Source organism: Nansenia antarctica, assembly GCF_963989245.1.
Source record: "Nansenia antarctica genome assembly, chromosome: 1".
NCBI classification, from domain to species: Eukaryota; Metazoa; Chordata; class Actinopteri; order Argentiniformes; family Microstomatidae; genus Nansenia; species Nansenia antarctica.
In genome coordinates this window covers 111449650-111477215 of record NC_137674.1, presented here as the reverse complement: position 1 = coordinate 111477215, position 27566 = coordinate 111449650, and the positions used below count along the sequence as shown (strand labels likewise).

General features: G+C 47.4%; 1 protein-coding gene across 1 annotated transcript in view; it reads left to right on the top strand.

Annotated features, from left to right (window-relative positions):
- The window catches only part of tsc22d2 (TSC22 domain family 2), a gene marked incomplete at both ends in the record, with an annotated part of 35730 nt that extends 8986 nt beyond the window's left edge, over window positions 1-26744 (top strand). The window contains 2 exons of the mRNA XM_080530161.1: window positions 25437-25488; window positions 26388-26744. Coding sequence (XP_080386287.1) covers window positions 25437-25488; window positions 26388-26744 — 409 coding nt within the window. The remainder of the gene's footprint in view (window positions 1-25436; window positions 25489-26387) is intronic.
- Between the last annotated feature and the right edge of the window lie 822 nt (window positions 26745-27566).

Genomic DNA, 27566 nt, shown 5'->3' with positions numbered 1-27566 from the left:
CAATGTGACTCTGCAATTAGTGCTCTATCTTTAAAACCTCTCTCTGAGCCAGAGACACGCAGTAAATTAATAGAGGAAGCAAAATAACACAGCCACAAGTCAATCTGCCTCTATAAAAGGGCACATCTCTTTTTTTTTTCCTCATCAGATGCTACAATGAATAATACGCGTCTGTGGCTTTGGCCAAAGCGTCCGCAGTTTACTGTGATATAAAAAGCTAACCAGAGAACTCGCTACCAGGCCCTTCAGGAACTATAGGGCTGTGTGTCTCGCAGCCAATGAACTCACAGGGTGGGACTGGGGCTTAACAAGGAGGTTTCAGTGCCGACGGCCCCCTCAGAGCCTCAGAGCAGACATGTCTGAATACTGAGTAATGAGGATGTGTGGAGAACATGGCAGACAGCTGGGTTTTAGTCATCTCCGTCCTCCCTCTCTCTCTCTCTCTCTCTCTGTCTCTCTCTCTTTCTCTCGGTGTCTGTCTCTCTCGCTGTCTCTCTCTCTGTGTCTCTCTCTTTGTCTCTCTCCCTCACACTCTGTCTGTCTCTCTCTCGCTGTCTCTCGCTGTCTCTCTCGCTGTCTCTTGCGGTCTCTCGCTCTCTCTCTGTCTCTCTCTCTCTGTCTCTCTCACTCTCTCTCTCTCTGTCTCTGTCTCTCGTTTTAGGCCTGTATCTCTCCTCTCCCCCTTTCTGAAAGATAAGGAGCCTTACATTTACATTTACATTACATTTACATTTTTGGCATTTAGCAGACACCTTTACCCCAAGCGAGTTTCTCTAAGTCAGTGAATCATCTATCCATCAGTCATCGTAAGAAAACTTAATCTATGCTATGACCAGCGGCCATTGGCAGTCACACAATGGTTATTAATTTCATATGTTTAGATATAAGTAGAGGAACTATAAATTAGATGACATTATGAATGTCGATTAGGAGCATTAACTGTTGTAAGTGAGGACATATACTGCTTGACAAATCACTGCAGAGATGATGAACAAACCTGAAACAGCTTGTTGAAGGGGCCTTTTGTAAGAGAGGAACAGTTAAGATGTGTTGGCAGTCCTGGGGAATCACCCTTTTAAAAGAAAAACGTTTTTTGGGTTCACATTGAGGCGAATCTAAGGACGCTGTGGCGCAGGAGGTTGGCAGATCGGCGGTTCGAGCCCCGACTGGCCACATGTGGAAGTCTACTTGGGCAAGACACTGAACCTCAAATTTCTCTCAGTGAGCGGGCCGGCGCCTTGCATGGTAGCTTGCCCCCATTGGTGTGTGAATGTGTGTGTGAATGGGTGAATGAGAGGCCGTTGTAAAGCGTTGGATAAAGGCGCTATATAAGTGCAGTCCATTTAACCATTTAACATTTAAGCTCTCTTCTCCCTCAATGTAAATCTGCCGATCATAAATGCACAAAGCAAAGTCTTTAGGGTGCTTTTCTTGTCTTCTTCTTCGGCTCAGATCTTAGCTTGGAAGGAACTGATTTTCCTGCTTTGATGTCAAGTTGTTTTACCGTCAAACACATCCTCATTTTATTTTTTTTAGAGTATTTCCTCTCGTCAACGCTTTCTGTTCCTCTCGTCTCACGGCGGACGGCTTCGGCAGGAAGCGGACGTGAGTCATACTGCCACCGTGTTACGGGGTGACGGTTCATTCACTCACTGAGACAGACCGTACCACCAACCTACTGCTGAATCACTTTATTGACTGACTACCCTGACTTCCTGACTTTCATCATACCAACCTACGGCTGAATCACTTAACTGACAAACTGATTCAGGAAGTCAGGTCAGTCAATCATACCAACCTACTACTGAATCACTTCATTGACTGACTGACTGAATGACCTGACTCCCTAAATCAGTTTGTCATATCAACCTACTACTGAATCACTTTATTGACTGACTGACTTGACTCCCTGAATCACTTTATTGACTGACTGACTTGACTCCCTGAATCACTTTATTGACTGACTGACTGACTGACTGACTGGCATGACTCCCTGAATCAGTTCATCATAACAACCTGGTACTGAATCACTTCATTGACTGACTGGCGTGACTCCCTGAATCACTTTGTCATACCAACCTACTACTGAATCACTTCATTGACTGACTGACTGGCATGACTCCCTGAATCACTTTGTCATACCAACCTACTACTGAATCACTTCATTGACTGACTGACTGACTGAATCAGTTTAGTCATTCAAACCGGCAAAAACTATCCCATGATCTCTGTGTGTGAGAACGTGGATGATCCCCGATCACCACCGTCACCTCTTAACATAGAAGTGAAAGATAAGCGTTTGGCGTGCGGGGGTGGACAGGTGTGATTTACATTACGTACATGTTATGGGAACATGTACATTTTCTGCCTCGTCAGTCAGTTCTTTGGGTCGTAAGATAAGACAATTATGTCTCGACATGTCTTGGCTTTAGTGAGGCCGCTGTGACCTTCCACACTGTGGTGTAACTCCTCATATCCCTTCAAGGGTGCGATGACTAACCATTAAAGCCCTCGCGCTATCTAGCCTCTCTCATACGCTCCAAGAGCACAGAGCTCTGTGTTTTTACCCAATCCATTGACCAGAGAACGACAATGTCACAACTCACTTGAATAGGGGGGAGAGAGGGAGAGGGAGAGGGAGAGGGAGGGAGAGAGAGGGAGAGAGAGAGAGAGAGAGAGAGAGAGAGAGAGAGAGAGAGAGAGAGAGAGAGAGAGAGAGAGAGAGAGAGAGAGAGAGAGAGAGAGAGAGAGAGAGAGAGAGAGAGAGAGAGAGAGAGAGAGAGAGAGAGAGAGAGAGAGAGAGAGAGAGAGAGAGAGAGAGAGAGAGAGAGAGAGAGAGAGAGAGAGAGAGAGAGAGAGAGAGAGAGAGAGAGAGAGAGAGGAGGAGCCAGAGAGAGGGAGAGAAAAAACACGAACGAACGTACACCGGAAAGGAAGAGCGCGTCCAATAAAATCAGCCGTTTTCAAAGCATTATGGGGGATTAAGTTCTAAAAGGATGCGCTAAGATGTCACATGATATGGACCATGACAACATAATCATAGCTCATTCACTCCCAAATCCCCGTGTGTGCGTCACCCCTATTCACACAGACGGAGCGTTTGAAAGGCACCTAAAGCCCGATGCCATGGAGCTTTTAGTCCCGATGGAGGTTTACTCAGGGCGCAGCAGCACAGTGTGTCCCTCTGTGTCCCAAAAAGGCACACACACACACACACACCCCTCCCCTCCTGTCCCCCTCCCCTCCCCCTCCCCTTGCAAGTGCAGTATGTGCAGTAGGCCCAAAGGGAAGTAGCTTGTGATTTGTCACAGGGATCTGTAAGCTGCTGCTGCACTTATGAAAGGTTTGGGATGCTTTGGCCCTGTACTCATTAGTAAAGGCATCCCCTGCCCGCTCAGGGCATTATTAGCTGTCTTAACACAGCGCGGCCAGGGACACAAAGGAAGGATACAGATTATGTGTCAGGAAAAGAAGAAAAAAACGACTCAGTAATTTTCCTCAACCTGACTTACCACAAGGCCTAGTGTGTTGGCTATATATACTAGGGGTGGGCATCGACGATCGATAATTGATCGATATGGATCTTGGTCGATCACAAAATAAAACATTTGGTCGATCTTTGTGATCAACCAAATGTTTTATTTTGTGATCGACCAAGATCCTTATCGATCAATTATCGATCGTCGATGCCCACCCCTAATATACAGCAGTATTCAGTCTAAAACATTTCTATTTCGCTAATGTGTGTTACGATGTAACTTTGCTGCTACTATTAGCAAGGTTTCAGAGGCAAAGGAAGGACCCTCTTAAGAGAGATGTGCTGTGTCACCCTAGTCTGTCATGGTGCCTTTCTGTCTGCTGCACAAGGTAGTGAGGTGGACTGACTGGTGATCAGAAGGGTCATGAGTTCAAGTCCCGCCTGGCAACACCAGCACTAGCTAGTGTGCCCTTGAGTAAGGCACTTAGCCCTAAATTACTCCAGGCAGACTAACTCCTGTAATTGTAAGTCGCTTTGAATAAAAGTGTCTGCTAAATGGTAAACATGTAGCCTAAATGAAACACAGAGAGACAACGCACACACACACACACACACACACACACACACACACACACACACACACACACACAGAAACAGACACACACAGGGACATACAGACGCACAGGGACACACACACATACAGACACACACACACACACACATACAGAGACACACACACACACACACAGAGAGAGAGACACACACAGGGACATACAGACACACAGGGACACACACACACATACAGAGACACACACACACACACACACAGAGAGAGACACACACTAGTGCATGAGTGCGTGCGTCTCTGGTCTCCCCAGGTCTTCCCCAGGCAGCAGGGCTGTTCGCGGGGCTCCAGGCAGAGTCAGCAGAGAGAGAGAGAGAGAGAGAGAGAGAGAGAGAGAGCTGAGCGTGTTGTTAAAGAGCAGTGTGTCGGCCGCCCGCTGCCAGAACAGACCTGAGGGGGGGAAGGCAGAGTTCAGTGGGTCAGCCTCACGCTTCAGAACCCAATTCAATGCTTTATTTAACCGGAGGAGTCAACGAACTTAACCCCGATTTAGTGAAATTGAGCAGATAAGGGTGTCTTTTGTCCACTGGCAGGGCTGGTGTTATCAGTTGCCACAGAGCTGTAGATAGAACGGGGGGGGGGGTAGGGGGGTGTTTTGTAGCTGTTTCTATGCTGGGTTGACTCACTGTGGCAGTGCCAGTAAAGATACTAGCTAGTAATTTCACTGGAATTTGACACCATTAGTACAAAGAGCTACTTCAGATCTGTGTGAAGTGTCTGTGTTTTTTTATTTTTTTATTTTCTTTATTTTTTGCCACCCAGCTTTCACACGTACATTTTCCCAGCCTCTTGAGAGGTGGCAGCAGGGTCTGCCAGTATCAGTGTGAAAGAAAGCTGTGAGGCTGTGGCGTTTCTCATGGGGCTGTGTGCAGGTGAGTCAGAGAGGCCTCCCCCCGCCCCCGCCCCCGCCGTCTACTGACATGCTGAGCTTGGATGTTTGGTGAGATGGCCACCCACGCTCTCCTACCCACCCACGCCTTACCCACCCACGCCGTACCCATCCACCTCCACCCTCCTACCCACATCTTACCTACCCACCCATGCCGTACCCACTCACGTCTCACCTACCCACCCACGTCTTACCTACTCACCTCCACCCTCCTACCCACGTCTTACCTACCCACCCACACCCTACCTACCCACCCACGTCTCACCTACCCATGCCCTACCTACCCACCCACGTCTTACCTGCTCACCCACACCCTACCTACCCACCCACGTCTCACCTACCCATGCCCTACCTACCCACCCACGTCTTACCTGCTCACCCACACCCTACCTACCCACCCACGTCTTACCTGCTCACCCACGCCCTACCTACCCACCCACGTCTTACCTAACTACCCATGCCTTACCTACCATCTCCTACCCACCCCCACCCACACCCTACCTGCCCACCCACGCCTTACCTACCATCTCCTACCCACCCCCGCCTTACCTACCATCTCCTACCCACCCCCGCCTTACCTACCATCTCCTACCCACCCCCGCCACACCCTACCTACCGCCGCCATGACTCCACCAGTTTTCCGACTGTACCCCCCCCCAAGGAAGGAGGCAGTGGTGGTGGTTAGCTGAGGCAGAATGGCAGGGTGGGGTTAGTGGAAGGAGGCAGAGTGGGAGGGCGGGGTTAGTGGTTAGTGGTTGGTGGTGGTGGTTTAGCTCCTCACAGCTGTGCCTGCCTGAGTCAGTGTGTCTGCAGGGGTCAGCTGGCCCCCACGCTGAGAAGCAGCACAGCTTTATTAACCATCCGGCCTCTTCCCTCCTCTCCCAGAGTGGAAGCCCCCCCCCCCCCCAGGTCTACGAGGATAGCTTTCCCACCGCAGCTGCAGAGAGACACTGTAACTGTACGTCTCTCCCCCCCCATCCAGCTGACTCACCCCGGCCTCCATCCTGCCTCTGTCATAACGCTGAGCTCACACACTGAGCTCATACCGTCTCACACACTGAGCTCATAACCGTCTCACACACTAAGCTCATAACCGTCTCACACACTGAGCTCATACTGTCTCACACACTAAGCTCATAACCGTCTCACACACTGAGCTCATAACCGTCTCACACACTGAGCTCATAACCGTCTCACACACTGAGCTCATAACCGTCTCACACACTGAGCTCATAACCGTCTCACACACTGAGCTCATACTGTCTCACACACTAAGCTCATACCTTCTCACTCGCTCATGGCTGTGGTTCAGGAGGTAGAGCCGCCGTCTAATGATCGCAAGGTTAGCAGATCGGCGGTTTGAGCCCCGGCTGGCCACATGTCGAAGTGTCCTTGGGCACTGAACCCCAAATTGCTCCCAGTGAGCGGGCCGGCCGGCGCCTTGTATGGTAGCATGCCGCCATTGATGTGTGAATGTGTGTGTGAATGTGTGTGAATGGGTGAATGAGAGGCCGTTGTAGAACGCTTTGAATAAAGACGCTATATACGTGCAGTCCATTTACCATTTACCAATCATATTCGTGTATGAACCTGTCTAGCTTCATCCTGTGTGAGTATAGAACTAGCTAATAGGATAATATATAATAATAATAATATATGCCATTTAGCTGAAGCTTTTATCCAAAGCGACTTACATTGCAGTGAGTGCGTGTGTAACATTTTTCAGTGTATATACGTATATATGGTCCCGGCAGGAATCGAACACACAACATCCTGAGCATCGTTACTACCATGCTCTACCAAACTGAGTCACGCAGGAAGGCCAGCTACGCAGGAAGGGGGGACACCGGAAAACCGGGGCCTCCCGGCCTCCAACCCGCTCACACAGTAGCATCCTGTGTGCTGCGGACCCTCCGTGGTCCTGCTGGAGGAGCAGGGTAGCGCTGTGTGATGTGGAACTGTGGATGTTGGCTAAGGGTTTTCCTTTTTTGGGAAGGGAGAATTGCAGTTTTTTAACCTCAGAATCACAGCGGATCCACTCAGCTCGGGGTGTTCTAAGAACAGCGTTGCCAGATGGGCTGGTTTTTGGTGGATTTAGCGTTTTTTTTTAGACTGTGGTTAGGCTGGAAATTGTCAATCCCATCTGGCAACCCTGTCTGAGGACAAGGTGCTGCATTCATTTTTTTTCTAGCTACACCCCACTGTATTTCTGAGGTGCCCAAGTAAACATGCAATAATGTTTGATTGTGTTACCTCCTAGTCTCCTCAATGCCAGGGCGGCTTATTTGAGCATGAGTAAACTTTTTGTTGTTGTTCTTACCTCTTAAAAACTCTTACGCAAGGCGAAAAAAATTGGCAGCTAAACAGTCAACTTTTTATTATATCACCTTTTGATTCAACAAGTTGCTTTAGTACGGAAGAGTTTGTCACTCGTCACATCAGTGAAATATTGTTGTGATGGTTGGTTACTCACTAGGTTCGATCGCCTAAAGGTGAACTCTAAGAACACTTCTCCTTTTATTTGTGAAAAAAAACGGTATTGTTAGACAGAGCTTCTCTATTTACATAAGTGCTGGTTTCTAAATCCCCTGTCAGGCAGGCGTCATGGGACTAGCGCTCCTTTCACTGGCCCGTCATCCTGACGGGATGCTTCCCCGGGCCAACGCTCTGATGAAGACCTTTAACTAGCTTGGCACCTCTGAACATTCTCCCAGCAGGTTGAGTTTCTCAAGCCACCCCCAAATTAGGCTGCTGTAGATAAAGAAATGTGTACCGTACATGTGCAATTAAACCAAATCCGTGTACTAAGCTTGTAGTTACAGTTTTAATGATTGAATGATGAATATAGCACGTTTAGGGTTAGTGATCTGAACCTTGTACCTCCCACGGATCCGATTTTATTCTCTCCCATTGTGAGCTTTGATACTCCCTGGAGGAATCAATGCAAATTATAGACTAAAGACATGGGTCTGGGCTGGTACTGCCCTTGGCTCTATCCAAGGATTCACACATTTCAGTATGCAAACTTGTTTTTTTTATGTTGCTAAGTGAGCAATTGAGCCGCCTACTTTACTAACTTGTTGGGGCGGCAGGTAGCCTAGAGGTTAAGAGAAGCTGGCCGGCAATCAGAAGGTTTCTGCTTTGATTCCCAGACCTTGGAGGAGGAGGGAGTCGGATGTTGAGCTGGTGACTGGAGGGTTGCTGGCACGGTGTTTGTGCCCCAGCCACACACAGTCTCGTCTATGGATGGGAAACTCTGCCACTCACCTGAGGAGTACAAAGCGCCAGAGCGCGTTCCCGGGCGGACGGGTTCAGTGAATCGCATATCCTTCTTTCTGAGGAGAGATTATTTATTTTGACGAATTACATTGTTTACAAAGAAGCTCTGTCATCACTGTCATCATAGCCGGGCCAAACAGTCTTCGGGCGTTTTATTACATTATGTGTGCATGTTGCTCAATAGATTTCCTTTCATGACTGTATTGAAACGAACACCGTTTGCTATTTTCAAATACCGCCCCAACCCTTGTAAGCGACATGATCTTTGGGATTCGCATTGCATCAATAACCCCGCCCCCCACCCCCCAAAAAAGACTTTGGAGGGTCCAAATTCCACCCACCACAGTCATACCCTACGCTATCCTACCACCACTGCCGTTGTGCCCTTGAGCAAGGCACTTAACCCCTAACTGCTCCAGGGGGTGCCTGATGGGGGGCGGGCCCAGCGCCCAGCGCCCAGGGCCCAGACCTCTGGTCTCTCTAGGAGTTTGCTGCTGTTCTGTGCTGCTCTCGGATTATCAGAAAGATAATTTTACCTCGGGGATCAATAAAAGTACATAATCTTTCTTCTTCTTCTTCTTCTTCTTCTTCTTCTTCTCTTATTGACATTGCCAGAGTCGGGCTCACGGTTTCCCCTCTGACCCGCTTGTAGCTGCGGGTCACCCAGATGGGGGAGAGATTCTATTTCTGGCACCTAACCCCTGCCTGGCGGCATTCCTTCACCTTTACACACACACACACACACCTCAAGTATCTGATGTGACTACAGACTTAAGTTGTTCTGCCCCCAGCAACAATGTCTGTTCCACCCCCTCACTCACTCCTGTATGCAGCCCTGCGTTACTTTAGTAGTTGGGTAAAACAAACCCTATTCAAAGGGCCTGTATGCGGTATGTGTGTGTGTGATAATGAATGACTCATTCGCAGTCGACGTGTTCACGGCTGACTGATGATAAGATGATGGACACCCTGGTGGCCCTACACTTCTACCTGCCTTCCCCCCTTCCTGCCTTACACGTCTAATCTAGCCGTCTGTCAACCGGTGTCATTATCTCGTCTCTCTCTTCTCTCCCCTGTTTTTCTCTTCTCTTCTCTTCTCTCTCTCTCTCTCTTTCAGCATTGTTTCTCTTGTTTGTCTGACCCTAGTCCTCCTCATCACCGAAATTAACTCTCTCATTGTCCATTTACAATGTCACCTCCTCCTCCCCGCTCTATAAAGCTAGTCGTTTGGGTTTTTTCCACTGGGTTGGCTTGGCTTGTCACCGAGGCAGGGCCTTATCCTCCGCCATCACAGCTGCTCTGTTTGTGGCGTTGTGTTTAGTGTGCGTGTCTAGTGAGACTTCAAGTAAAAATGCCTCTTTTTTTACAGCACTCACTCATGAGGTGACTCTGAATCGTGGCTTTTACAAGACGGGAGGGAGGCGGTTTGGAGATAAATCTGTCGTGAGAAACGAGCCGTAAATCATCTTCTCAGGCATCTTCTCCTCGCTAGGGAATCACGGAACCTTCTCTGAGGGGATAGACGACCCTGCTTTTCCTGTTTCCCCCCTCTCTCATTCCACCCTAACCCTAACCCTGTGTCTGTCCTCAGAGGCCTCTGCTGGGGGTGTATATGTGTGTGTGTGTGTGTGTGTGTGTGTGTGTACGTGTGTGTGTGTGTGGGGGGTGGTCGTCCATATGCAGTGGAGCAGTCCATTTTACTGTTCCCGAGACCAGCCCTCCTCTCCCCCATAGAGCACCATTAAACATTTTTAACGAAAGACTGTTTTACGCTGTAGTTACTGGCGTTAATCTAACTGTCAGTTCAAGTCATATGGTGGCTCATACCACACAGTGTGCTGTGGGTGTAAACATGTTAACTTATTTATTTGCATGTCTGTGATTTTGATCATGTGACTGGTTGTTGTTGTGTTATTTGAAGGATTAATTCAGTTCCCAAGATTGTAGAACAAGATAAGTGTGATTTAAGTTATTCACATCAATAACACCATATTTTTTGCCAGTCAACCACAATTAGTTAACGGCAGTATGATGACTTGGTTCTAAGAACCCTCCCGCTGTGAAAGTCTGTAGGCCTGTAGCTCATATAAAGTGGCTTTCTTATTTTTGTATTTATTCTTTTGTAAGTACAGTTGCTCATACCTCACAGTGTGTTGTGGGTGTAAACATTTTAACGTTTTATTTATTTGGTGCTTTGCACAAGTTGTTACGACCCTTCTGTCTAGGGTAAAACAAGGCGTAACACGATGCAGTGAGTCTGCTGAATGTAGCTACGTGCTAGCGACTGAAACGCTAGGGAACCAGAACTAATATGCAAGAATGTTTATGGTCTCATGCTGAGTACAGTATCTCACAACCAAAGCGTGAAAACGGATCAAAACATATTTCAGGTGCATCCAACCAAACCACCACTTTTTTTTTTTTTTACTTAAGTTTGTTTTACTTGGCAGGACTCCTGAACACAACCATGTGTTGCTACTCCAACATTTTCAGTTGAAGTGTGAAATAAAGACCGTAGTTTAGAGTAGTTGCAGTAGGAAACGGGTAAATGCCCATTCTACATCTGGAGAGAATGTAATGGACTGACTTATATAGCGCCTTATTCCAAAGCACTTTAGCACTTTCATTCACCCATTCACACACACATTCACACACCAATGGCGGCAAGCTACCATGCAAGGCGCCAGCCCTGTAATTTGGGGTTAAATGTCTTGCCCAAGGAAGGACACCTCGACATGTGGCCAGCCGGGGTTCGAACCGTCGATCTGCCGACCTTCCGGTCATTAGACACCTGCTCTACCTCCTGCGCCACAGCCGCTCCGCATGCCAGGAGTGAACAAAGTCTTGCCTACAGTCTCTTCCTCACCATCTCTGTCCAACTGTTGTCACCCCTGACTGGCATTTAACACCATGAAGATCAAACGTTTGTTCTGGAGGCCTGTTTCAGCTGTGGTCCATGAAGCTGTCTAATATTGTCAAATGGTAAATGGACTGTACTTATATAGCTCCTTTATCCAAAGCGCTTTAAAATAGCCTCTCATTCACCCATTCACACACCAATGGCAGCAAGCTACCATGCAAGGCGCCGGCCCGCTCACTGAGAGCAATTTGGGGTTCAGTGTCTTGCCCAAGGACACTTCGACATGTGGCCAGCCGGGGCCTGAACCGCCGATCTGCCAACCTTGCGATCATTAGACGGCGGCTCTACCTCCTGCGCCACAGCCGCCCCATTATGTCAAATCAAATCTGAGTTGATCTGAGAGCTCAACCCTGGATACTGTCTCTCTCTTCCTCTTCACCAACTAGTTCTATTTCCTCTCTTCTCGCTGGTTCTTCCCCCTCTTCCCTTCTTCCTTCTTTCTCTGTGCATGCCTCTCTGCCCCCCACACTCATGTCTCTCTCTGTTCCTTTTATTCTTTTCCCTGTTTTCGATATGCAACAGGAACCCCCGTCTACTGCTTTCTGCCTTAGCCTTCCCAACTAGCAAGAGTCAGGGACGGGGTCAAAGGTCAAAGAAAGTTGTGCGTGCGTGCGTCTGCCTGGCGATCCCTGAGTGTGGAGGGAGAACGCGTGGTACTCACTGCATTGCGAGTTGCTTTGGATAGCTGGCGCCAGCTAAATGGCATATAGGGCCTAGATAGAAAGCATGGCATTGTGGGAAGCCTCGGGGGGAGGTTGAGGTTTGTCACTCACATCCAGGCAGCGCTTGAGGGCTTGTTGACACTTAACGTGTTAATCTGCTCGGCGCGAGGACCTAGTGCTCACGTTTCTTTAGCGCTGTAGCTGTAGGCCTACAGCACGTTGCACTGGGTTTAGCACAGCGAAGAGAAGGAAGCTCACGTTGAGATCATCATTCCTATATCTTATGTAAGTGTATCTTATGTAAGTGACAAGTGAGTGCCAGCTACTGTCGTCCTAATATTGTGACATCATTCACGTGGCGTGCTTTGAAGTGACAACAACAACCACAGATGTCTAGGAAAGTTAACTAGGTCTACAATAACAATAGGAAAGTTAGCTAGGTCTACAATAACAATAGGAAAGTTAGCTAGGTCTACAATAACAATAGGAAGTAAAAGCAAAATGTCAACTTGATCCAATGTGTTTCTGTAAGCGTAGTTCCTCAACCACAGTCCATTATACGCCCCACACACCCGAGATGAAGAGTTGCATTCTTCTTCTCCTCCTCCTCCTCCTTCTCCTCCTTCTCCTCCTTCTTCTCCTTCTTCTTCTTCTTCTACTTCTACTTCTACTTCTCCTTCTTCTTCTACTTCTCCTTCTTCTTCTGCGCCTTCTCCTTCTTCTTCTCCTCCTTCTTCTCCTCCGTCTTCTTCTTCTTCTTCTTCTGTGCCTTCTCCTTCTTCTTCTTCTCCTCCTTCTTCTCCTCCGTCTTCTTCTTCTCCTCCTTCTCCTCCTCCTCCTCCTCCTCCTCCTTCTCCTTCTCCTACTTGCAACAACAACCAAATGTAGTTATTTGTCATCAGAGTTGAGGAACACTCTGTTTATATTAATCAAATAACTGCAGGGCTGTTGGTAATGATATTATTCTTTGAGCAGAAACCAGTTTTAGTTTTTTGATGTGGAGGCAGATGTACATTGTTAATTGTGCGTACACATTAGTCATGTACCTGTGCGGCAGATATCAAGGCAGATAAAAGGTTTCCCATGGGCTCTTTCAGGGCGTTGACTCTGGCTGATGTAATAAGCGGTCATCCATGAAGAATGCTCCAGTGGTGCAGACTCTGTGGTACCAGAGAACACCACCACAGACAGCGGTTATCTCTCAAAAGTCTAGTTCTTGCAGAGTTATTGCCGTGTTGACGATTATGTTATCGTGTTAGCCATAGGACTATACATGCAGGGTAGGGTATAATTATCTGTCATTGTTTGGTTTAGCGCTCCTCCTCCAAATATTGCCCCGCAACAATATTTACCCGAACACTCGCATTACATCACCTGTTTTAGTTAACGTTGTTGCACTTGGCGAGATAAATGCTGTTTGTACACCCATCTGTTTATTTACACAGTCGGTTGTCACAAAAGAGAGGCGTATTAACCATACCCGACAGAGCTCAGTGGGATAGGCCTCCGTCAGGCCTCCGTCAGGCCTCCGTCAGGCCAGTACAATAGGGGTGTAGCTCCACAGCCGCGCTGAGCCCTAATGATGGACCCCACGGTTCGTTTGGCCATTATTGTACTTCAAAGGGAAGACCGGTGAGATATTTGTGTGCTAAACAACAGTAGCTGTTGTGCAAGAGAGCCGCGATGGCTTAGTTTGCTATGGGTAGACGACGGCTCTGACAGCGTTTGATCCCCGTCCAACTGAAGTGCCTGTGGGCCGTGTGACTAACAGCGAAGCTTTGTTCAAAACTGTTTAAACTAACCACAGGTAAACCTCAGAGATCTGCTTAAATCAAACTCCCGTTGTTCGCAGTCAGCCCGCTCTGCAAGGGCTGACTTGTCGGTTGGGGGCTAGCTAAAGTGTTAACGTGGCACAAAAAAACACATTCCTTAAAATAATTTAAAACATCAGCCGAAACTGTTTCGCAACTCAGGTAGGTGGTCAGATCAGTCATGGCGCTCAGAGCGATTACCGAGTTTCATTGAAATGGAAATTCGTAGAAATGTTACCTTTTAGGCAACAACGCCATTTTGTCCTTAAACAGCGTTAGTCCCTCTTTGGCGGTTCTTTCGGCTATTTTGAAACGAGTGTCACCTGACCGTGGATGACTGTCTCAGTCAGGGTCTTAGTTTTGTTTCAAACGACAAAAAGTCGTCCGCTCTCTAGATCTGTAAACATTCCAGCAAAGCTACCGGTTAGCCCGCTCAGTGGGATCATTGTAAGGTTGGCACAACCAAACATGAGGTTGGCCGGGCCCTAACGACAGCAGCAGAGGCCTTTTTACTGCCCACAGCGCCGAATGAAACACTTTATGATTGTGGGCAATAAAAAATAAAGGGACAGATCTATATTCACAGTGAGTGCACCTGACCCTAGCCCTCCCCCCCCCCCCCCCACGGTCTGCTGAGGAGGGTGATGGGAACCAGACCAGGTATGCAGGACATGTTTATGACGGGGAAACAAACATTACTATTATCAAGAGGGATCAAACTTGGTCGTGGGAAAGCTGGGGTTTTCATTATTGATGCACCTTGTTAGTGCCTGTGCTAGACGTGGATTCAATTAGGTAGGTAGGTAGGTAGATAGATCGGTAGGTAGATAGGTAGACAGGCAGACAGACAGACAGACACTTTATTGATCCCTGAGGTGAAATTAAAGCATTACAGAAGGTCAAACCACAAACAACGACAACAACAACAAAATAAATTGACAATTGAATAATAGAATAACATAAAAATGGACATAAATAGATATCTGCAGCATTTTATACAGTAACAACAGTTCAGTATGTTTTATCATCCCCCAGCGTGACTCTGATCACCCCCCATCGACCCACCCCCGGTCTTACTGCGGCATGCAGAAAATATCTCCTATGGTGCTCATTAGTGCAGCGTGGTTGTAAAGATCTCCTATGGTGCGCCTTAGTCCAGCGTGGTGGTAAAGATCTCCTATGGTGCGCCTTAGTGCAGCGTGGTTGTAAAGATCTCCTATGGTGCGCCTTAGTGCAGCGTGGTTGTAATAGTCTGTTGAATTATCACCTCAGTAGGTGGTTCACATACTGCTGCCAGCCTGTCTCTACCTTTTACCTTACAATTATTGTGCTTTTTAAATCTAATATATATAATATATACGCCATTTAGCTGACGCTTTTATCCAAAGCGACTTACATTGCAGTGAGTGCATACATTTCAGTATATATGGTCCCAGCGGGAATCGAACCCACAACCTAAGCGTGCTTAGCGCCATGCTCTACCAACTGAGCCATAGAGGACCACAAATCTGTCACCCAATGATGTTCTACGGCTCTTGAAATGTCTTCGATTAGAATAGACCCCTAGTGTCATTTGTAATAGACAGCAGGGCACTCACTTGAGCCCCGAACTCCAGTGAGAGTCATTTAACCAGCACACCTACTCTGTAAGTACGTCATTTAGAGTTGATTACCGTAAGTACATGATTTTCAGTTGATTACCGTAAGTACATGATTTTGAGTTGATTACCGTAAGTACATGATTTTGAGTTGATTACCGTAAGTACATAATTGTGATTGATTACCTTGTGCCTTCACTGCAGGTTCCCCCAAGCACCCCCCCCCCCCCCCAGCTAAATCTCCCTCCGCAAGCCCTGACGGGACCCTGACAGATCTTTAACTTTACGAGGCGCGTGCGGGGGGCGTATCATGCCCGGGGGTGGGGGGGAGGGGGGGGTTAAAGCCCTTGCATAAGAGCCCTGTCCCAAGAGGACTCCCCGGCGTGCCATAAACAGTCAACATGTTCATCTTGGCATCCGAACCCGAACCCTCCTGGCACGTAAGCCTCTCAGGCCCCATGGCAGGAGTGCCAGGAGTGGACATGGAGACGCTGGCCTGGTGTCAGGATTAACGTCTGGACGGGTGTGACCCCCACACCGGTGTTATGCAGCAGAGTGCCCCCCCCCCCCCCCCCCCCATCAGAGGGAAGGCTCTAACGAGGCCACTCAGACCCTGATCCTGTGATAACCACAGAGGAGTGACCGCAGCAGGCTGGTTTAGACCCTGATCCTGTGATAACCACAGAGGAGTGACCGCAGGCTGGTTTAGCAGTAAGGCGCCATTTGTTCTGCTGAATACTGGTGGCACCCCGGGAGGGGGAGGGGGGGGGGGGGCTGAATACTAGTGGCACCCCGGGAGGGGGAGGGGGAGGGGGGGGCTGAATACTAGTGGCACCCCGGGAGGGGGGGCGGGGGTTGTTGGAGGTATGACTCTGAAGGTAGTAATATTGCTTTTTTGAATGGATGGATAGGTAGGTAGGTAGGTAGGTTGGTTGGTTGGTAGGTACTAGGTAGATAGGTAAGTTGGTTGGTAGGTTGATAGATTGATAGGTAGGTAGATAGGTAGGTTGATAGATTGATAGGTAGGTAGTAGGGGTGGGCATCGATCGATAATTGATCGATAAGGATCTTGGTCGATCACAAAATATTTTGCTCGATAATCATTAATAAATTGGTGTAATTTATAATTAATAATAATAATAATAATAATAATAATAATGGAAATTAGTTTGTCCACGTTATGTGTGAGAAATGAACTTTGCATTTGCCTTCGCATTGAATTTCGCAATGCAGTACGGCATGATGCAACAAGTTCGCGTACGTTAGTGTAACCTCCAGTAATTCCAGGTTCCCCTCAACAAAGAGGCACTGAGAGCGTCTTATAAAAAAGTTCAAGTTTATTACACAGTTGTAAAAAAAAGGTTAGCAGAGCTGAACTGCGACCCAACTGACTGGTGGAAATTGAACGAAAGAAGGTTTCCTCGGTTGGCCAAATTAGCGCGGACCTACCTCTGCATCCCCGCAACCTCGGTGCCCTCGGAGCGAGTGTTTTCTGCGGCTGGCCTAACTGTCACCAGATTGCGTTCGTTTCTCACCCCTGAACATGTTAACATGATCATCTTTCTGAACAAGAACCAGTAGGCCTGCCGCCTACAGTCTCTCGCTGGATTTTAAATTTAAATTAAGCTGGACGCTCTTAAGGACACTAACGTTTTCAGTCATCCTCCTATTTGTGAGTAACTGTTTTTTTACTGCTCCTATGGTGAGTTACTTATTTTACTATATTTTTATTTATAACGTAAAATGTGTTTAAGTTAAACAATTTAGGCTACTCACTGCCTTGTTTAAGAGGATTGTTATCTGACTGTAGAGTCTAGTTTGAATGTGAATGAATGAATGTGTGCAATAGTAACTCAGCGTGTGGGCAGCCTACTGGGCTAACGTTATGGCTTGCAGATATTTTTTTCTTTCGAAATGCTTTGTGAAATGGAATGCCTGGATGGAATACAAAATAACGTTTTTTCCCCAAGGAAAACATGCTTGTTATTTCTGCCCTAGTTTTTTTTTTTTTTTATGAAAAAAAGCTTATCAATTAATTGATCGTTAATTCTTGTGATTATCGAAAAAGAAATTTTGATCGTTTGCCCAGCCCTAGTAGGTAGATAGGTAGGTTGATAGATTGATAGGTAGGTAGATAGGTAGGTAGTCAGGCATTTCAGCAGCTCAGACCTCGAAATAAAGTGACAATTGAAGAATAGGCTAAAATAGAAATAAAAACATAAAACAGACAACTAGACACTTTCAAACAGGATTCTCCTTCTAAAACCCGACGAATGAACCCGTAAGAGTTCATCAAGAGGAGACGAGGAGAACAGGAGAGACGGGGAGAACCTTCTAGGAGGTGATTTATTCAACACTGCGAGACTCTCCTCATGTGCTCTCATTAGGCTGGGTTCACACATGGAGTCTGACGGCCTCCTTGTAACCAGGCTGTTAATCCTCTCACGTCCTTGAAGCCACGGTTTAGTTTAGTTTTAGTTTATTTATTTGCACACAGGAAGACAGTGATATACAAGAAATACTAAAGTATATAAAAGAAACAAACATAGCATTGGGATTGTGCAGGAGAGGTGAGAAACACCAAAGCTTATAGTAGTAAGGACTTATCATATATCCCTAATACTGTGAAGGATTGTTTCCTTAGCATAAAGAGATAAAAGAAGAAGAAGAAGAAAAACTAATGAATAATAATAGTAGTAGTAATGATAATGAATAAAACTAATGTAAACCCAAGTAAAACACATAAGAGATGAAAGCCTGGCAGCCTCTGAGGTGAGTTATCTCTCTCGTTAGGGCTGCGTCTCCATATGGAGTTTGACGGTCGCCATATACTCCCACCCTTTAACGTCTCACGTCCTTTCGGAGCCACGGGGGCTTGCGGGGGGCAGGGGGAGGGCGCATGGGGGGGGGGGGGGGGGCTGGCCTGGCCTGGCCTGGTGGGATCGGATCCTCAGCCATTTAACAAGCTTCCCAGCTGGAAGTTATTTTAGCCCCAACCCCCAACATAGCTCGAACGGCCGAATGGCTTCTCTCCTGGAAAGCGCGGCTGACAGATCTAAGTTTGGCGCGCACGACGCACGTACGTCAGACTTTCGAGCCCCTCGGATTTGAGCAATCGACACGGCCCACACCTCTCTTCCTTCCATGACCCCCCCCCCCCCCCCTCCCCCCACTTGCCCTCATTCCTGCCCACCAACCAGGAGCCCCCCCACAGGGCGCCCCTCTCTGAGGACAGCCGCTAAGCCCCCCCCCCCCCTGCCCCAGCCCCCCAGTGCAGTGCTGCAGGCGGAGACATCTGCAGACAGGGCAGCTGTTTGTGCATGGACGAGGAGGATTATGTAACAGTGAGTTACCCTGGTCAGCAGGGCAGGCAGGGACCCTCCTACTCATGACTGATTTACTTCCTGGAAAAAGAAATAACATGGGGCAAGTGCTGCCATGCATGCCGGGGGCGTACAACGCTAGGATCTCTCTCTCTCTCTCCCTCTCTCTCTCTCCCTCTCTCTCTCTCTCTCTCTCTCTCTCTCTCTCTCTCCCTCTCTCTCTCTCTTCCTCTCTCCCTCTCCCTCTCTCTCTCTCTCCCCTCTCTCTCTTTCTATCTATCCCTCTCTCTCTCTATCTCTCCCTCTCTCTCTCTCTCTCTCCGTGTGTGTGGTTTCCATTGTGTCATCTAACCCCTGGTTGAGACATGTCACTACAACTACCTCAGATACTTGATACACCTCGTTCAGAGGAAGAAGTTACATCCATTCCCCCACATCCTTTGATTGTCATCTTTCTGAAGAAAGGTAGCGACTGATTTCAAAGGAATATTGGAGGTGTGTGTGTGTGTCTGCGTCTGTGTGTGCGTTTCTCTGGGTGTATGTGTGCAAAGACTATTTTTCGCTGTAACAGCCGCGTGTGTTGTTTGTGTGTGTGTGTGTGTGTGCGCGCGTGTGTTGTTTGTGCGTGTGTTGTTTGTGCGTGTGTTGTTTGTGCGTATGTTGTTTGTGTTCTGTTCTGGTGTTGTTTGTGCACGTGTTTGTGCGTGTGATGTTTGTGTGTGTGTTGTTTGGCGTGTGTTGTTTGTGTGTGTGTGTGTGTTATTAGTGTGTTAGCGTTCTGTCCTGGTGTCCAGTCGTTCCCCTGGCCCACAGCCAGGCGTGTGTTATTAGTGTGTTAGCGTTCTGTCCTGGTGTCCAGTCGTTCCCCTGGCCCACAGCCAGGCGTGTGTTGCTGGGTTCCTAGAAGCCGTCCCAGTAGAAGAGCTTCATTACCAACCCCGCCCCGCCCCGCGTCAGTCAGCTAGCACCCAAACACTCATGTTGCTCACATCTCTCCGACGCCAATAAAATGGCTCCTCCCTCTAGCAAAGTGTAGTGCAGGGGATTTAGTTGAACCCCCCGCCCCCCCCACCCCACACACACACACCTAACCTATACAAGCTGAAGAGTCAATGCATAATTTGAGCTCTGTATGTAAATGTTCTCTCTGGCCCCGAACTAATTGGATGGGTAAACATTAGCCCTCAATGAGCCCTCTAGAGACCCCTGTGTGCCTGTTGATACTGTGTCCTCTGTGCTGAAAGAGGATCACCATCAATCACGGTGGAGGGGTAGAGGGGGTGGCGGGGTGGGGGGGGGCTAGGTGAGGAGCGGCGAGCAAGCCAGATTTGTAAGTTATTTGTGCTTTTTTTAATTTGCTATAACAAGACCATAGGGTCACACTCTTTGGGCTTACCTTTGACCAAAAAAAAAACAAATAGCAAAATACATACATTTGTCAGAAGTTGGCTTAACTAGGTTTTTCGGTTGCGACCTCATTCAGAGTCACCTGGAATAGCTTGTTATTTCAGGTGAGGAGGTTAACGACTTTGGAGACTCTGCTGCCACCGTCTGGTTGAGTGGCGGTAGTGCAGCTCATGTAGATGAATAGCAGGGACCATTATGTGACAGCAGCTGGTGAGACTTTTATTCTGAAAAATATAAATACATTTCAACTTTGTTGAAAATCAATGACACATCACTCGCTAGTCAGCTAACACAGCTTGTTCTGTGAGCCTGCTAACAATGTAAAGTAGTGTTCTAGTTAACTAGATAGCAGTGGGGGATTACTCACCCAATCCATTGCATTGCTATATTTTAGCTTGACTAGCGAGTGTGTCATTGATTTTTTTCAACATTTTCTACGTTGACATTCATTTACATTTTTCAGAATAAAAGTCTGAACATTCGACTGGTTTCACCAGCTGCTGTCACATATGCTAACACTGGTGCTAACCCAGGGCTCTGCATATGAAAGAGCCTAACAGCTAGTCGTCAGTCATTAAGCTAGTGTTGCTCCCCCCCCCCCCTCCCTCCATACACTCCAGAGGTCCATCCTCAGAGGGGGGGGGGTCCCACTGAAGGGTTGGGGTCTGGTTTATTCAGCTGGCTTCTCCTGGAGTGTGTTTGTGTGTGTTTGCAAGGCGAAGTGTGCCTGTGCATCTGGCCCGTTGGATTTTCTCCAAAAGTCATCATGTGATAAACTGGGAGGGTGGTTGGGGTTGGGAGGGTGGGGGGTCAGGGGGGGACCCCGACACTCTGGCCTGTGCACGTGTCTCTGTGTGGTGTCCCTGTTATTCGTTCAACATCCCAACCCTAACGCCGGGGCGGGCGGGGCACCCTTTTTGGTGCGGGGGGGTGACTTTAATGTGTAGCGTGGTGGTGATAACGGGGGCCGTGGGTGGTTGTTCCGGGAGGGTTTGTTGCAGGGGTGACGTGGTGTCTGTGTGTGTCTGTGTGTGTCTGTCGGTGTGTGTTGTGTCTGTGTGTTGTGTGTGCGTGTGTCTGTGTCGTGTGTCTGTGTCTGTATCTCTGTGTGTTGTGTGTGTATCTGTATCTGTATCTCTGTGTGTTGTGCGTGCGTGTGTCTGTGCCTGTGACGTCTGTATCTGTGTCTCTGTGTGTGTTGTGTATGTGTCTGTATCTGTATCTCTGTGTGTTGTGCGTGCGTGTGTGTGTGCCTGTGTGCATTGATTTGATCTTGGTGTCGAGGTGGTGTCTTGGGGTTTGCAGGAGGAACTGGAATGTGTGGGTGTTTGTGGGCCTGGGGGCTTTGTTGGGGGTGACACACGTGTGCACTGTTGTGGTCAGTGTGGTTCTTGTTGGGGGTGACACACACACGGCAGGCGGTCCTTACGTAAACCCTCTGTATGTTTCCTCTTTTCAGAATGAAATGTACAGCCAACCTTGTTGTTCTTGGAAGCTGATTGCCAACCAAATTAAATCTGCTGCCAGTATCTGTCCCTGGCTTCCTTTTAACCCCCTCCCTGCCTCCGATCTCTCGTAAGAGACAAGAGAAGCAATGTTGTTGACGCATCTTAAATGTTTCTGTCTCTTGTTCTGTTCCTGATGAACAACACACATTCCACCCTTAGTTAGTGGCCCTTCCTTATCTCCTGTATCTTCTCTGTCCTGGGTGTGTTAATTAGTCTGTTCAAAGGAAGAATGTCTTGTTCTCCTTGTTTATCAATTCGTCAGAGTGCAATCATGAGTCCCCTGCATTGTAGAATGCAATTACTTGGGGCCTGCTGACCTCATCGTAGTATATTAAACATAAACATATTATGTTATTGGACCTGTCCCCCCCATACGTTACTCTGTATAACCGAGGCTTTACGGCAACAGTACATCTAAATGCTGAGAGGGAGGAAAGGAGGTCATCACAGTGGGGAAGGATAGTGTCTCCAAAATATTTGCCAGTGGAGAACAAGAGAGTTCAGATGGTAGAATTCTCTAGTTTATTCCACTTTAGACGGTTTGATGTTTGCGTTGTGTAACTCGACCACAGGAAACTGCCCAGGGAAAACACGACGGTGAAAATTGCGTTGGGAAAATGTAATTACCTTCAATTAGTAAAATTCACCAGCAATGTAAAGCTCGTCGTGAGCTCAATATTATAACATGTTGATCTTAGTTGAATGTGTTTATTGTGGTTAATAATGAAAATTCTGCCAGATTGTAGTACAGAAACAATTTATTTCATAGAGCGAATGTATATTATCGGATCATTTTAGAATAAACTTTTTCATGACCTAGTTAGCCGTAATAATGTACAGCCTTAACCATTTAACTTTCCTCCTTTTGAATCTCTTCTATGACACATGAAGGTCAGCGTTTGAGTTAACACCACCTTAATACCCCATTTAAGTTGTTAGATCAACACTAAAAGTATCTGAGTCTTAGAGAGAGAGAGAGAGCAATAATTTGGCTGCTTGAATCAAATGAGACATCAAATAAAACTCCTGCGGCTAAGATAGCAAATGACTCAACCACCTTCATACCGCCTCATTAATATCACATTTTGATTTGATAAACCTGCGGGTTGGGTTAGTGTTTATGTGGTTAGAACTGTCGCTCGAGTAGGCAAATGAAGGTAGATGGAGGTGGTGGATCTCCTAACTCCTCCCCTCACATTCCTCCAAGGAAAAGCCACGGGAGGTTACAGAGTTAAAGCCTGGAGACTCACTCCTCACCCCAACAGCACTGAACAACCCTCATCTCTCTAGGGACACTAGAGATACTTGGTCTACGGCGCTTTCCATTTTCCTTCAGAATTGTATGTTCTGAGCTTTCGGCACCATGCGCTGCAAAATGAGTTACTGTCTCCCCTGCTCGCCAGTAGCGGGCTCGCCTACCTATTCACCTACTTACTCCCCTACGTACTCGGGACGGTGTCTGCAGCCGTACAGGTCCAGATGCAGGTAACTGGGTTCACAATCTGGATGTGGGATCTGGTTGTGTGGGCTTATCTAGTTAATATGTTTGCAGCTGTCTGTCTTCGTGTTCGGTTTTGTAAACATTGTATTGTAAACTCTGTTTTTTTATTGTTAATGTTGATTACGTGCGATTGTTACTTGGGGGGGGGGGGGGGGGAGAAGGTTTGTCTTTTAAAAACAGTTTGTTAAGATTTGTTAAGGCAGTGAGTGTAGAAAAACTCGCACACTCACTGCATCAACTTTAAGGAAAACTCATTAGACAGAGATGGACAAATATTTTCTAATTCGCTCCGATTCGTTTCCAGCTAATAGATCGTTAAAGATCTAGATGTTGTTAATACAACCCGCTCTCACTTTTCTATAGCATCAACATCAGTGGCTTGTAAGGGCAGTTTACTGGCTAGTTGTGTGTGTGTGTGTGTGTGTGTGTGTGTGTGTGTGTGTGTCTCCACGTGTGTGTGTGTGTGTGTGCTCCCTGCCATGCTGGCCGTAACCCTGTGTACCACATAGTTTAGACTTTTCATGTCCCGTTGGCGCATGGACGAGCGAGCGGCAACTTTATGTTTACAATGACCGGAGAGAACCAATACGAATTGCAATTGTGCTCCAGTTTTCACTGCAACAGCAGAGCATGCATACCGACCACACACATACACACACAAAAACACATGTTTATAGTAAGGATTTTACTTTATTTAATATTATTTTAACATTGCATTATAGTCCGAATCCCCACTGCATGCATACCGTAACCGACCACACAAAAACACATGTTTATAGTAAGGATTTTAATGTAATTTAAGTTATTTTAACACTGCATGTTATAGTCCGAATCCCCACTGCATAGTCCATATCCCTAGAGGGGTATCAGCCCGCGTGGACTCGGACTCTGCAGTGTTAAAATAGAGTTTATACAAAAAAAAAACTACGGTTAAAATAGAGTTTATACAAAAAAAACTACGGTTAAAATAGAGTTTATACAAAAAAAAAATATACGGTTAAAATAGAGTGTATACTAATACTAGACATGCACAGTGCACACAATGTAGAGTAGTGTTCAGGCAGGTCCAGTGTGTCTGCCAGAGCAGAGCCTTCTAGCGGCGCGTAGCAGAGCCTCTTTGTTCCGTCAGCAGGGCGGTGTGCTGGCCGCCAAGAGACGGTCTTAGAAACATCCACTAAATAATAAAAACCACAACCTTACGGAAAACAAATATCGAGCCGAAAAATAATTGTATGTCTTAACGAGACGTTGAGCCGTGATCGAAGTGAGTATGGTGTTTTTATCTACGGGGGATGATGTGGGGGAACGGGGGAGAACAACACTAGCTTATGAAATGCAACATCCAATGTGTGTCGCCTGGACAACTAAGCATTCAAACACATACGATACCCAAACACACACAGATATAAAGCATGCCATCGGATGAAAGACAGCATGTACATGTGTGCATTGGTAGGAGAAATTATTCGGTATTTCTTTCGGAGAACGGTTTGGTAACATCCCCAATAGCATCAGATAAGTGCATGTGAGCAATGCCCACTTACGCATTAGCATCGAAAACGCATCGTTGCGAGTTAAGATACATTTCCATAACGCTTTGCATTAAAAACGCAAATAATAATGGTCACAATAACAGACAGTTACTGTTTCGATATGTTCTTACTTGATATGGGTTCACATCGAGACTTGTAGCAATGCGGAATGCAAACACGGTATCTATTTTTTGTTTGTTTATATATATATATATATATATTATAATAATTCGCTTATTATTATTCCCTGGGTTAGAATGCACAGTTTCCCCCATATTTCCAGTAATAGTTCAGGGTGTGCCTACTGGACTGGGGAGTTGTAATGATATGGCTGCATGGCGCATTGTACAGCTGAAACACGGTGTCACGTGACACCCTGGCCTATATCGCTGCACACAATAGAGCTCGCAGTGGGGTGGCCCGCTGCCTGCCTGCATGATGGACCCCTTTCACCGTCAGCCCAAACATCTGCGCTGCGCAAAGACCCCCTCTTTTTTAGTTTAAATGTAAATCAACTAAATCCTAATACGTATTGTTTATACAGATGTTTTGCATTCTTCTACATTCTGTAAAAAAAAAAGTGGCACTGTTATCTTCGTCATTGTCTGTTTGGAAAGCTTATGTAAATGCACTGGAACATTTAGGTAGGGGGGGGGCTATGGCCTTCATTATCAGTTCCACTCTTAAGTGTTAGGTAAAGTTGTCTGCTAAATGCTGAAAATCTCTATGGGGCTCTATGAGTCACACAAGACATGCTTGGACCAGACTCATGGCATTCATGGACATGGTAGGCAGGGTAAACACAAACACGCAGGAATGTCTAATAGACGGTTGGAATAGATGATTCAGAATTTAATGGCCTCTTTTCCCTTCTGATAACATTCCTCTCTCCTCTGTCCACAGTGCATCTGGAGCCAGTGTGGTAGCTATCGACAACAAGATAGAGCAGGCAATGGTGAGTGCTTTTCAGCCTTTTAGCAGTTCTGCTCTGTGCACTAACACACACACACACACACACACACCCTGTTATTATGACTGCCAATGGCCCCTGGATAGATGATTCACTTACTGTAAGTCACTTTGGATAAAAGGCGTCTGCTAAATGCCTAGAATGCAAAAAAAAACATACATTGAAGGGCAACTGTGTAAGCTGATGAATGACTCATGACTGTTAGTTTTGGCATTACGTGTCCTTATGCTGACTGATGGATAGATGATTCACTTACTCAGACAAATGTAATTTGTTGTAAGTCGCTTCGGATAAAGGCGTCTGCTAAATGCCCGAAATGTAAGTTAGTATAACTTAAAAAAAGTATGTTAGTATATATACGCCATTTAGCTTTTATCCAAAGCTTTTATCCAAAGCGACTTACATCGCAACGAGTGCATACATTTCAGTATACATGGTCCCAGCGGGACTCGAACCCACAACCTAAGCGTTGTTAGCGCCGTGCTCTACCAAAAAAAACAAAAACTCTAAGCTATTTAGCTGACGACTTACATCCAAAGCGACTTACATCGCAACGAGCGCATATGTTACGGTACATGTGGGAATACGGTACATGTGGGAAAACTAGGGTTAGGGTCAGGTGCTACGTCGACTTGGTACATGCTGGCATGTCTAACCCTAATCCTAATCCTATCCCTAACCCTAACCGTAGCACCCTAGCACCTATCCCTGACCCTAACCTTAACCGTAGCACCCTAACCCTAACCTTAACCGTAGCACCCTAGCACCTAACCCTAACCCTAGTTTTCCCGCATGTACCGTATTCCCACATGTACCGTAACACATACATTTCAGTATGGTCTCCTGAGAGTGTATGCTAATGCTAACCCCCCTCTCCCCCCCAGGACCTGGTGAAGAGCCACCTGATGTACGCGGTGCGTGAGGAGGTGGAGGTGCTGAAGGAGCAGATCAAGGAGCTGTACGAGAGGAACTCTCTGCTGGAGCGGGAGAACGCCGTGCTGAAGTCCCTGGCCAACACGGACCAGCTGACCCAGCTGAACACCACCCAGCTCAGCCCCGCCGGCAGCACCTCCCCCCCCCAGCAGCTGCCCCCCCCTCCTCCTCCAACCCCCCCCCAGCCCTGCAGGAGGCCGGGGCCCAACAGGCCCTCAACATGCCCCCCCCCCAGCCCAACGTCACCTCCGCGTGATCCCCCGCCCCCCTGCGCCTCCCACGAGCACGGGAGGAGGACACCCCGATAAACAACCAACCAACCGCCCCCCCCCGCCCCCCCACTAGCTACATTTAAAAAAAGAAAGAAAGAAAAGAAAAAAAAAAGCTGAGATCTGCATTTGATGATATGTTTTTTTCTTCTTCTTTTGGGACAGAGAAAGAGAGAGAAAAACAAAGAGAGAGAGAGAGAGGAGGAAAAAAAAAAACGACAACAAAATCTGCCTTGTTTGCCATCCTTGTCTTCAACGTGTGTGAAGAGCCATGCTTCAGTGTGCGCTGCTGTCAGGCTGCTGTCTGGCCTTCCCAGTATTAAGACAAAACGTCATCCTGTGAAAGCCTTCTCGTGAGGTGGGGGGGGGGGAATGTGGCTGAGACTGTGGCCCCCTCACGCTGGGGGGGGGGGAGAGATGAGGCGCTCAGAGCTTGATTTGGTGACGTGGTCGGGGGGGGGGACAGAGGGGTGGTCGAAGAGGCCGAAGAAACAGGGTGGTCCCCAAATCCTGGAAGGCCTTGGATGTTTCTCCCTTAACACCCCAGCCCCCCCCCCCCTCTCCTTTACCCCAGATAGAGGAAATGAGAAATGGAGGGAGAGATGGACAAAAAGAGACTGAGGTAGAGGGGGAGATTCACCTCTCCGAGGGGGGCGCGGGGGGGGGGGGGGGGGGGGGTGTGTGTGAGCCTTTGCTTGGTTTATGCTTGGAGGAGGAGAAGAAGAAGAGGGAGTCTAGTTTCCCCAGAGCCACCATACTTTGACATGAATCAAAAAATACCTTCATTAGTTCAGTTTGACTGTTTGCATTTATTTATTTCAGGGCTGCTATTTTCATAATGTAAATGAACAATGTCACAGA